This window comes from Mobula hypostoma, chromosome 9, assembly GCF_963921235.1.
Source record: "Mobula hypostoma chromosome 9, sMobHyp1.1, whole genome shotgun sequence".
Classification (NCBI taxonomy): Eukaryota; Metazoa; Chordata; class Chondrichthyes; order Myliobatiformes; family Myliobatidae; genus Mobula; species Mobula hypostoma.
The window spans coordinates 88035196-88047300 of NC_086105.1; the positions used below are offsets into that span (position 1 = coordinate 88035196).

At 40.2% G+C, this 12105-nt stretch overlaps 1 protein-coding gene across 6 annotated transcripts in view; it reads right to left on the minus strand.

Annotated features, from left to right (window-relative positions):
* The window catches only part of iqce (IQ motif containing E), a 121588-nt gene that overhangs the window by 51436 nt on the left and 58047 nt on the right, over nt 1–12105 (minus strand). For all 6 annotated transcript variants that reach the window (XM_063058630.1, XM_063058628.1, XM_063058631.1 and 3 more), the window contains 3 exons: nt 10786–10949; nt 8948–9003; nt 8609–8817 (listed from right to left, as the gene is read on the minus strand). In XM_063058630.1, coding sequence (XP_062914700.1) covers nt 8609–8817; nt 8948–9003; nt 10786–10949 — 429 coding nt within the window. The remainder of the gene's footprint in view (nt 1–8608; nt 8818–8947; nt 9004–10785; nt 10950–12105) is intronic.

Sequence of the window (12105 nt, forward strand, 5' to 3'; positions counted from 1 at the left end):
TCAAAAAGGAGTAGGACATATACGTGAATGATAAGGCAGCAAGGAATGTTAATGAACAGAGAGATCCAGGAGTCGAAGTTCACAGTTCCCTCAAAGTGATAACACTGATCAATGGAAGGTGAAGAAGGCGTAGGCATGTTTGTCTTTAAGTTCAAGTTTATTATCATCTGACTGTACATATATACAACCAAACTAAACAATGTTCCTCCAGACCTTGCAAATAAAAAAGGCACTTTTAATAGATCTGCTCTGAGTTTATTGTGCTTAGTTATAAGACCTAGCGAAAGGTAACAACAGAATTTGGAGGTTCCACCAAGATCACTTGTCTAGGTGCAGTAGCAGTGTGGGAGGATTCTGGTGACTGAGAGAAATGTCCCACTCATAGCGATTGCCAAAAAGAAAGTTCCTTTTCGCTCCTATGGACTTTCCCTCTCAGAGTCAGACCTTGGGTTTCTGTTTCGCTTTTGTCCTATATTTTGGTCTATGCTGTGGCCTTGCATGGATTGGTTTCTTTCACCATTACTCCAACGCATTTGGAATGGTGACAGAAATGCTAAAATGAATGGGTCAGTAAAAAGGTACATGTGAAAGAAGTGAGGGAGGTTCAGAAGAAGAAGGTTCAGTGTCAGGGAGGTTTTGGGACACAGGGCTCAAGTCAGTAAAAGTTAAAGGATTGCATCAGGAACACAAGAAAGGGTTGGTCTAGCATTCGGGATGCACTAAATTATTGTGAGTCAAAGAGAAGCAGTAGTAATTGATTGCCTCTAAATCAACAAACATACATAAAAAAAATTACAGTATCAGCTGAGGAAACATTACATAAGGTTTGAACCCCACAGGATGCTGTAGTGGAGCAGGATTAGACTGCAGTTATTGAGGACTCCATGGTAAGTGAGTGATGGGATAGGGTGTGGTTTTCCCTGATCCAGAAAGAGAAACTTACTGATGTGTAGACACAAAGAGCTATGGATGTACCAGCTTCAGTTACAATGTGAAAAGCCGGCTAAAGAAAAGAACAGGTAGCTGAGTAGCTGGGATGGAGGTGGAGGGATTGAAGAAACAGTGCAGTGATTTAAAGGTGGCTACGAAAGTGATACAGAAATCAGTACAGGTACATGAAAAGAAACACAATACTGTAGATCAGACAAAATGTTTAAAACAGATAGAAAAGCTGCAGTAAAGTGTGAATGGTTTGTACCTTTTAATTGTGTGAAGTGTGGCCACATGTGAGTTCACTTGAGAATGAGTATGTGTGCCTCTGAGTGAGTGAGTGAGAGAGAGAGAGAGAGAGAGAGCGCGAGCAAAGGCCATTCTGTGTTTGTTCAATATTGAGAGGAAGTTTGAATTAATCTTGTGCTCAGAAGAAAACAAGGTGATTAAGGGAAATATTTTACTCTGGAGTGAATTTGCTTTTGTTTTAAAATGTGCTAATGTGTTGGGGCCCCCACACAGCAGTTTTCCCCCCCTTGGTTCTTTGCAAGATGTGTGAAGGTTTTTCATGGTGAGAATTAACTGTAAGTTTTACAGTTACTTGTAAAAGTTCTGAAGGAAGAAAGGTAAAAGAATGGATTTTTTGTTTTGTCTTGTCTGTGTTTTTTGGTTTGTGTTTCCTTATTTGCTTTTCATGATTTTTGAGATTTTTCACAATTTTTGATTTTAGAGAGACCTGGATTCCATACTGACCATGTGGAATCCAGGTTAAGGAAATGGAAACCTGTGCACCTGTATTCCGGATATAAGACGTCCACATTTCAGAGGGAATGAGCATTTGGGGAAACTGCTCTTTGCTGGCCAGTTAAATTGGGAATTTGAAATTAACAACTTTGGACCAATTGGAATATTTTGGGAGCAATCCTAGAAGTTGCTTTACAACAAGCCTGCTTTCTTTTACAGAACATAAAAGATGTTGCTTGAGACCTTTGACATAATGATTTTGAGTCTGACATTTCTTGGAAAATATCTTTGATTCAATCAGTGTTTTGCCATGTAAATTGCAAATGGAAGATGGTAAGGAGATCCCCAGGCGGCTTTACTCTAATGCAGTATGTGGATGACCTCCTCAAGCAAGGAAACTTGAGAGTAGGAGTCCCTTTACTTTTTACATAAAATAGCTAAGAAAGTTCATAAAGTATAAAAGCAGAAACTACAGTTTGTACAACCAGAAGTTACTTATCTGGGAGTATCCCAGTATAGTCTTATTCCAGAATACAAGGTCATTTGTTAAGACTCAGTTGAAGCAATAGTCAAAGGCCAGCAGTCAACGACTCATAGGGAAATGAAGCATTTCCTGGGGATGACTGAATATTGTAGACAGCTGATTTTAGATTATGCAGCTATTGTTAGGCCCCTACAGAAGATATCTCTTCCCAGTCAACCAGATCCATTTTGCTGGACTCCGGAAGCTGAGAAGGCATTTGAACATATAAAAGAGGCAATGATATCTGCCCCAGATTTGGGACTACTGGGCTATAGTAAGGACTTTCACCTTTTTGTTCACCATAAGAATGACTTTGCTCAGGCCACTTGGGCTCAGGACCACAGGGAAAGACAAAGGCCAATTGCTTATTTCAGTGCTCAGTTAGACCAATAGCCAGAGTTCTACCGGGTCATCTTCCAATGGTGGCAGCCACTTGCCCTGCTGTACAGCATACGCAGTCTCTGACTCTATTACCCATGTCTATGTCCCATATCTTACCCCCACCTGACAAACTAAGTGCAAAATCGAGTTATTAACAAACCCGAATGTTAGAATTAGAATTAGTTGCTGTGCAACTCTTAATTTGGACACTCTTCTCCCCACGGAGGAAGACAGCGATCCACACCGCTGTGAAAGTGTTACACAAGAAGTAATAAAACCCTGTGTGGACCTTACTGATACTCCTATTGCTAATGCAGATTTAATTTTCTTTGTTAGCAGCTTGGCTCTATGTAAATATGGGAAAACCATGTACAGGATATGGATGAGGTCTCTAAGGGTAATAAAGCAGCAGATTGTAATGCAAAAGTGGCAGCAATTAGGCCCACCCCTGTTGTGTCAGATGCACATGCCTCACACAGTTGGCCCTGATGATACCTCCCTCCTTGGTGGACATACAAGAATACTAGTCCATTGCTCTATCAGCCAAAAGGGTAAAGTGGGAAAAGCTAGGTTGTAAGCAGCACAATGGTATGTGCTTTCACCCCGAAGACACATTGTGGCCCCAGGTAAATTGGTACTGTGCATTGCCCAATTTGTTCACAAGTTCACACATGTGGGCAAGAGGGGAACAATTGATCAAATAACCCAAACTTGGTATGCCCTCAAGTACCTCAAGTTACAGAACAAATCTGTAGACAGAATCTGGGAAAACTGGTACAAGTAACAGGGGCTCATACCCTGCCATCAGGTGGCCCTTTTGCACACTTACAGATGGACTTTATTGACTTGCCTCAATGTGAAGGGTATAAGTATGTATTAGTCATTATTGGTGTGTTCTCACAATGAGTTGAAGCATTTCCTTGTACAGAGAAAGATGCAGTTACAGTAGCGGAAATGTTTGCTAAAGGAATTAATCCCATGATTCGTGATTCCCTGGAAACTATTTAGTGACAACAGTAGCCATTTCACTGGTAAAGTATTTAAAGAAGCATGCAAAGCCTTACAGGTGGATCAACATTTCCATTGCAGATATCCATTATAGTCAGCAGACCGAGTGGAAAGGATGAACAGAACGATTAAAAATAAACTTTGCAAGATGTGTGAGGAAACTGGACAAAAGCAGAAACAGGTTGGTTCTGATGACTATTCGAGCCACTGCTAATAGTACCATTGGCCTGTCCCCACATGACGGCCCCTGTGCCTGCCATTTGATGCGCCACTAGGAATTAGACAAATGGAGGTACACAACCTGCATGACAGCATGATGAATTATTGTATCGCCCTGACAAAAAGCATCATTAAATATTATCAACAGAGAAAAGAAGCCCAGCAACCTGTAGTGGACCTTAAATGCCATGACATCGAGCCTGGAGTCTACATTGTGGTGCAGACATTTAAAAGAAAGAACTCTTTGGAACCTCAATTTAAAGTACCATTTCAGGTATTGCTGGTCACTAACATAGCCATGAAGGTAAGAGAAAAGCCATCATGGATTCATGCCTCTGTAAAAAGGTACCTAACAACATAGAGAAAAGAAATCAAACCACTGAGTGTCATAATGATGGCAGTTGGTTTAGCTCATGTCCTTTCCCTGACGGATGTGATTGCCACGAATACCAAAGATGCTGGGTTTGTATAGCTGTCCTGGTACATGTAGAAAAGGGTGCCCTTCAATGAAACGGAGATGAACTGTTAACTTTAATTGGTCCAAGCCCTCAGCCCAGGATATGTTTGGTTTCTGGTATAATGGTGATGGGACTCAGAAACATACACCCCTTTCTCCCCTTATCGGTACAGCCAGAATTTCATTGTGGGAAGATGGGGATATAAATTTGGAAACAACAATTGTCTTAGAGGATGGTATAAACCCCCATAAGACAATGCTAACCCCAAGGTAAAAGGACTTAGTGTTGTCCCCAGGGAAGGAATACTTGCCTAGGGAACCAGTAAAGCAGCACAGGAACTGATTAACATTGCATCAGCATTGGAAAAGTTAGCAAATGAAACTGCATATATACTCAATCAAACCCAATAAGTAATATCTAAATTGTTGGCAGAATTGGTGGTGGTCCATACAGTGGTATTGCAAACCTGAACGGCTTTGGGCTTTGTTTTATCCAAGAAAGGAAGCACGTATGCCCTGATAGAAAATAGAAAATGATGCTGGAGAAATTGTAATGGGAGATAAGGAGATGGCAGAGGAACTGAACGAGTATTTTGCATCAGTCTTCACAGAGGAAGACATCAGCAGTATACTGGACACTCAAGGGTGGCAGGGAAGAGAAGTGTGCACAGTCACAGTTACGACAGAGAAAGTACTCAGGAAGCTGAATAGTCTAAAGGTAGATAAATCTCCCGGACCAGATGGAATGCACCCACGTGTTCTGAAGGGAGTAGCTGTGGAGATTGCGGAGGCATTAGTGATGATCTTTCAGAAGTCGATAGATTCTGGCATGGTTCCAGAGGACTGGAAGATTGCAAATGTCCCTCCGCTATTTAGGAAGGGGGCAAGGAAGCAAAAAGGAAATTATAGACCTGTTATCTTGACATCGGTGGTTGGGAAGTTGTTGGAGTTGATTGTCAAGGATGAGGTTACAGAGTACCTGGAGGCATATGACAAGATAGGCAGAACTCAGCATAGATTCCTTAAAGGAAAATCCTGCCTGACAAACCTATTACAATTTTTTGAGGAAATTACCAGTAGGTTAGACAAGGGAAATGCAGTTAATGTTGTATATTTGGATTTTCAGAAAGCCTTTGACAAGGTGCCACACATGAGTCTACTTAACAAGATAAGAGCCCATGGAATTACAGGAAAGTTACATACGTGGATAGAGCGTTGGCTGATTGGCAGGAAACAGAGAGTGGGAATAAAGGGATCCCATTCTGGTTGGCCGCCGGTTACCAGTGGTGTTCCACAGGGGTCCGTGTTGGGGCTGCTTCTTTTTACATTGTACATCAATGATTTGGATCATGGAATAGATGGCTTTGTGGCTAAGTTTGCTGATGATACGAAGGTAGGTGGAGGGGCCGGTAGTGCTGAGGAAACGGAGAGTCTGCAGAGAGACTTGAATAGATTGGAAGAATGGGCAAAGAAGTGGCAAATGAAGTACAATGTTGGAAAGTGTATGGTTATGCACTTTGGCAGAAGTAATAAACGGGCAGACTATTATTTAAATGGAGAAAGAATTCAAAGTTCTGAGATGCAACGGGACTTGGGAGTCCTCGTACAGTACACCCTTAAAGTTAACCTCCAGGTTGAGTCGGTAGTGAAGAAGGCGAATGCAATGTTGGCATTCATTTCTAGAGGAATAGAGTATAGGAGCAGGGATGTGATGTTGAGGCTCTATAAGGCGCTGGTGAGACCTCACTTGGAGTACTGTGGGCAGTTTTGGTCTCCTTATTTAAGAAAGGGTGTGCTGACGTTGGAGAGGGTACAGAGAAGATTCACTAGAAGGATTCCAGGAATGAGAGGGTTAACATATGAGGAACGTTTGTCCGCTCTTGGACTGTATTCCTTGAAATTTAGAAGAATGAGGGGAGACCTTATATAAACATTTCAAATGTTGAAAGGCATAGACAGAGTGGATGTGGCAAAGTTGTTTCCCATGATGGGGGAGTCTAGTACAAGAGGGCATGACTTAAGGATTGAAGGGCACCCATTCGAACAGAAATGCGAAGAAATTTTTTTAGTCACAAGGTGGTGAATCTATGGAATTTGTTGCCACGGGCAGCAGTGGAGGCCAAGTCATTGGGTGTATTTAAGGCAGAGATTGATAGGTATCTGCGTAGCCAGGGCATCAAAGGTTATGGTGAGAAGGCGGGGGAGTGGGACTAAATGGGAGAATGGATCAGCTCATGATAAAATGGCGGAGCAGACTTGATGGGCCGAATGGCCGACTTCTGCTCCTTTGTCTAATAGTCTTATGGTCTTATGATTGGACAAGAATGTTGCACTTATATACTAAATGAACCAGGAGAATATAGCTCACCTGACAGATCACATCGAAGAAGATAAAGGAAATAGGAGACCAGTTCCATAACTACAACCCCCAGGAAGCTGGTGGCCACTTGAGAGGTTGGAGGATGGCGGGCTACTGCCTTGCATTATGTAGTGACTACTGGATTTATAATATTAGCAATCATCCTCTTGCGATTTTTGTGTAGCATAGTAGGGCTAAGGAGGTTACTGAAAATGGGTACCTGTTGCTTGACTAAAGCTCTGAGATTGTATCATTATATGAATGTCTGAAATTACTTTTATTACTGCATTCTAAAGCAGAAGCTTATGAAATTATGGTGTTGTCATGTAATGACAAAAAGGAGGGAATGTGTTCTGGAGGAACATTGTATCATTTTTTAATGCATGCATTTCTAAATAACAATAAATGAGGACTGAGTGTCCTCATAATCTAATCTAATCTATATTTGAGATTTTTTAATACATTTAATCTTGTAATAGAACCTGTATAATCCCAGAGTGCTTTGCTATATGCTAAGTGTGTATGTGATAGGAGGCACGTAATGTTCTGATCATTGTTCATTGTGTAACTAAGGGGAGATTGGTACATTGTTTGGCCTTGAATAGAAGTGAAACAAGACTGCAGTTACTAACTGGAGAAGCTGTCTCCCAGAATGCATAATAGCCAAAGAATAGCCTGAAACCTCGTATAAAAATGAACTTTGTGAGCTGTAAAACAGGTCACCTGCATTGTGAGAAGTGGAGATGAAATCCCCCTGCAAGTAATAAATGTGCCTTTAATAGATCAACTCTAAGTTTATTGTGTTTTGTTATAAGACCGAGTGAAAGATACATGACAGGGCAAGGGGTGTTTTAATGGGATATTAGGGTTAAGTTTTGCTTTACACAGAAATTGGCTGATGTTTGGAACTTGCCTGCAAGAAGAGGTGGTGGGACCAGATACGAATACTATGTTTAAGAGACATTTAAATAGACAAGGCTTGGAAGGATACAGTCTGTAGCCAACAAATGGATTAATGTGGATGGGCAAAATGTTGGCATGAAGACAATGGACTAAAATACCCTTCACTGTCTGTATGACTCTATGACTGGAACAGTTATAAATGCCATGACTATACAAGCAAGTGAGAGGCAAGTGACTCAGCTTCAGGCAACCAAAGCATCTTCAAGACACAAAGTCAGGAGTATCAAAAATTACTCTCCACTTGAGTGGATGAGTGCAGCCCTAACAATTCTAGGAGCTTCAAATCATCCAGAACAAAGCAGTCCATTTGACTGACCATTAATGAATCTAAATATTCATTGCCTCAACTACCGGTGCACATTGGATGCAGTGTTCATAAATCACTGAAGTTACCTGCACAGACATATTGAACCCTCAGCGAGCCTGACAATGTAGACGCTGGGATGTTTTTACTAGTGGGCGAGTCTCTAAAAAGGGTCATAACTATAAAATAATGAATGGGTCATTTAAAAATGGGATACCTAGAATTTTTTTCTCATTGAAGATGAGAAAATCCTGGAATTCTGGATCACTGCAAGTATTTAAGGTGGAGGTGGATAAATATTTGATAGATCAAGGAATAGAGTGATATGGAGAAGAGGAGCCGAGATCATAAATCACCCATGATCACATTCAATGGTGGGAAAGGCTTGAAGATACTGAAGGCTTACACCTGCTCCTATTTTCTTGCATTCGGGCTACTCTGACAGCACTTCCCAACCAACAACCTTTAACACAAAGGAAGAAATACAATATATTAACTATACTTCATCATTGCAGGGTCTAAATTCTGAAACTTTCTACCCAGCAGCACTTTCACCAGAAGGACTGCAACAGTTCAAGAAGATGATTCACCATAACCTTTTCAAGGACAATTAGATAACTGCTGTCTATCACATCCAGATTCAGAAAATGAATGAAGATCCAGAAAATAAGTTTTTTTAAAAAAATAAGGTCCTAGGCTCATTTTCTCCAAATTACTTACTCCTTTTCAGCCAGCTGGGTCTGCAAATTGCTGCGGTCCTCCTTCAGTTTTTTTGTTAATTCCTGGAGGCGACGATACTCCTGCTGATGGCTGATCTGTTGTTGTTCCTGTTGCTGTATTTGGCCTGTGACACATTCAGCTTGTGGGAGCTTTTCTTCTATATCCCTGTTACCTGCTTTAGAGTTGAAATTGTCTGAATTGCTGACTTTCTGTGAAGTTCAAGAAAGAAGCAGTTTAAATGGCAGATAGTTCTTTTTCCCTCAATAAAAAATCAACCTTTGCAAACATCAGTGGACAGAGGCCTCACCTTCCCTCAAACACTGATAACATTATACTCACTTTCTCCAGCTCAAGGACTCTACACACGAGCCTACTTTTCGTCCACTCATTATAGCCTGAAGAAGAATAAGTACAGCAAGAAAAGTACTTAGCGATGTGTGTCATGGATAACAAAAGTTTATAAAATGAAATAGCAGACCTGGAAATACATAGAAAATGTTAAGATGTTCATTTTGATATTGTACACGACAGCTTGATTGTTTATCAATATTGATCATTGCTACATTTGTACTCAGTGTTGGTTAGACCCCATCTTGAATAATGATTTTTTTTTATTTCTGGGTCCATCTCAAGAAGGATAAATTGGCTGTGGAATGAGTTCAATGCTGATTTGTTAGATTGATACCAGGTTTACATTCAGCTGAAGATTAAGGAATGGTATAATGGAAATAAAACAAAAAATGCCAGAAATACTCAGCAGTCATGCAGCATTAGGGAAAACAGTTGCTGTTTCAGATCAGTGGCTTTTTGTAAAACTGAAGAAAGTTAAAGAATACAAATTTTAAAATGCAGAGTGGCAGAAATGGGGAATGGGACAGAGATGGACAGGGAAAACAAAAGAGAAGCTATGAGAAATTGAACAAAACTATAGAAGCTATAAATCTGAAATTAAAGCAGGTAATGTAGGAAATATTTATTAGGTCAGGCAGCATCTATACAAAGAAAGACAGAGATAAATGCAAGGCCAGGCATTGCTGATCATCTGAAATTGTTGAAGAAAATGCTGCATCTGGAAGGATGTAATGTGCCTACATGCAAGATGGCATTTTGTTCTTGAGCTCACACTGAGCTCTTTGCAGCCATGCAGGAGATAAAAACAGAAAAGTAGGGAGTGACACGGAGAATCAGTCAACTGAAATTTAACAGTATGGAGATATTCTACAAAGAGTCACCTATAAATGACACTTGGTAGAATATTTACATTCTGTCAATTTACTGATATTGATCTGATATAGTCATAGTCATACTTTATTGATCCCAGGGAAAATTGGTTTTTGTTACAGTTGCACCATAAATAATAAATAGTAATAAAACCATAAATAGTTATATAGTAATATGTAAATTATATTCTTAAGGCATTTAAGATGATTAATAAAATTTTAAAATTAGAAGGACAGAACCAATTTAGACTGTTTCAGGATGATATTAGGAATCACCTTGTCACATAAAGAAAACATAGAGTTCTTTGACGTCTGTTGAGCAAGGATATATACAGGCAGACTCGAGGTTATAACATGTATTTTTTCCACAAGAACTGTTTGCAACCTGAACTGTTGGTAAGTTGGAAATCCACACAAACAGTGTGTGAAAGAACAGCTATGACGGAAGAGCAAACAGACACAGGAAGAATGGTTGCCAGCAGGTCTCACTGACACACTGAGTGAGCAAGTGAGTCTGTTCAGCATTGTGAGCTCTGCTCGGCTCAACCCAGCTGACAATTGTTGCAGATCAGGAAGAAGGAGGGTAGGGAAAGGAGGGAAGAGTAGGCATATAGAGATGACATGTTCTCACCCAGGAGAAGATGCCTACAGCCCTGCAGAAGCCAGAAAATCCATCCTGCTGGTTGCTCATATACTCATTCGTATGTATATACAGTGTGTCCATAGGTCAGATATTCGTAATTCTGGATTATTCATGGAATGATCTGAATTTGAGATATATGTCAGGGATGATATAAATGAATTGCAGAATAAACCTGAGGGGCAGAGTGGCCAACTTTTGTTCCTTGAAAGCAAAATTCAGAGTATTTAAAGTTTGATAGGACTAAGAAAATACAGTACTAAATGGAAAGTTGAGCAACTACAAAGAGAAACAGCAAAATATTGTGCAATGCTTGCCTCGGGCTGTACAGGGTATGGAATAGCTATGGGATTCTTGTTCCAGGTTGCCCTTCAGGGTTTTATTCTCCTCCTGTAATTGTTTCAGGCTTTTAGATAATCTGAGGATAGTTGACTTGAGCACTTTGATCTCTTTCTGCAACTCCCTGCTCTCCATCATTGATCTACAAAAGGAAGAAGTAAATGGAGAAGAGTTACTAAATGGTTACATGTTTTCTTCTGTTTCTTATTGCCCTTCATTTCTCATTTGGTTTGGAGGGGAGACCCAAAGCTTCCTTGCGGATACGCCAGGTGAAAGATTTGTAGTGATATGACTAGCACTATGTCCAATCCCAAGTATCTCCGCATTTAAACCAGGCAGACACTCTAATACAATTATAAGAGAGTCCCACAAGGCCACAGGAGCTGTCTTTCAGTTTATAGTTTAAGGGCAATATAATAGATCCCAGGAGACCACCGCAAAGAAAAGCAGAAAATTCCTGGTATCCTGCCCTTTCTCTCCAGTCAGTATCAGTGGAACAGATTATATGGTCATTATTAAATTGCTATGTGTGGGATCTTGTCAACTTGGAATTTGCTGCCACATTTCTTGTAACAATGATGAAACTTTATGAAGTACTTAACTGGTTATACATTATTTAGGGATTTCCAATGGTTGTGAAGGGTGGTGTAGAAATGTCATTTCTTTGTAAGACTGCCATAGTTTAAACTTTAGGCATTTTGTCAAATACAATGAACTTCAAAATGCCTGCAGTTGAATTCAATATGGCCACCCAGAATGAAGAATCATTCTAACACCGAATCCCTTCTCATACATCTCTCCTTTTCAAACTCAATAGCTCAGTCATTCTCTAAACATTGTAATAGCTGTAAAATTATTTCTGTCAAATTATCACAGCTTGATTGATCCACATCTAAAATAATGCAATGAGTTTTTTTGGATTATTTATATTTAGCTCCTTGCATCTTTTCCATCCGTAATTGCTGGCGTCGTGAGGAATCTCAGCGAAGAGCCACTATTCATTAACATTGATCGACTGAGAACAAATCATTCAGTGATTAACTATGCTACATTCATGGTCTATACTGAACACATAGAAGATCTATTCTTCCCATTATCTAAGTCCAGTAGTAGCATTTTTAGTCGAGTTAACTCCTATTGCTGACACTTGGAGCTTTCCTGAGAGTGTGCTGCATCAATGGGGACACTGACTTAGAAATTCTACCTCTTTAGAAAAGGAGTATTGAATATATGATTCACAGTGGTTGGAAGACATTTTACACCAAGTACCCCTCTGCAAAATTCTACTCTGTACAGCA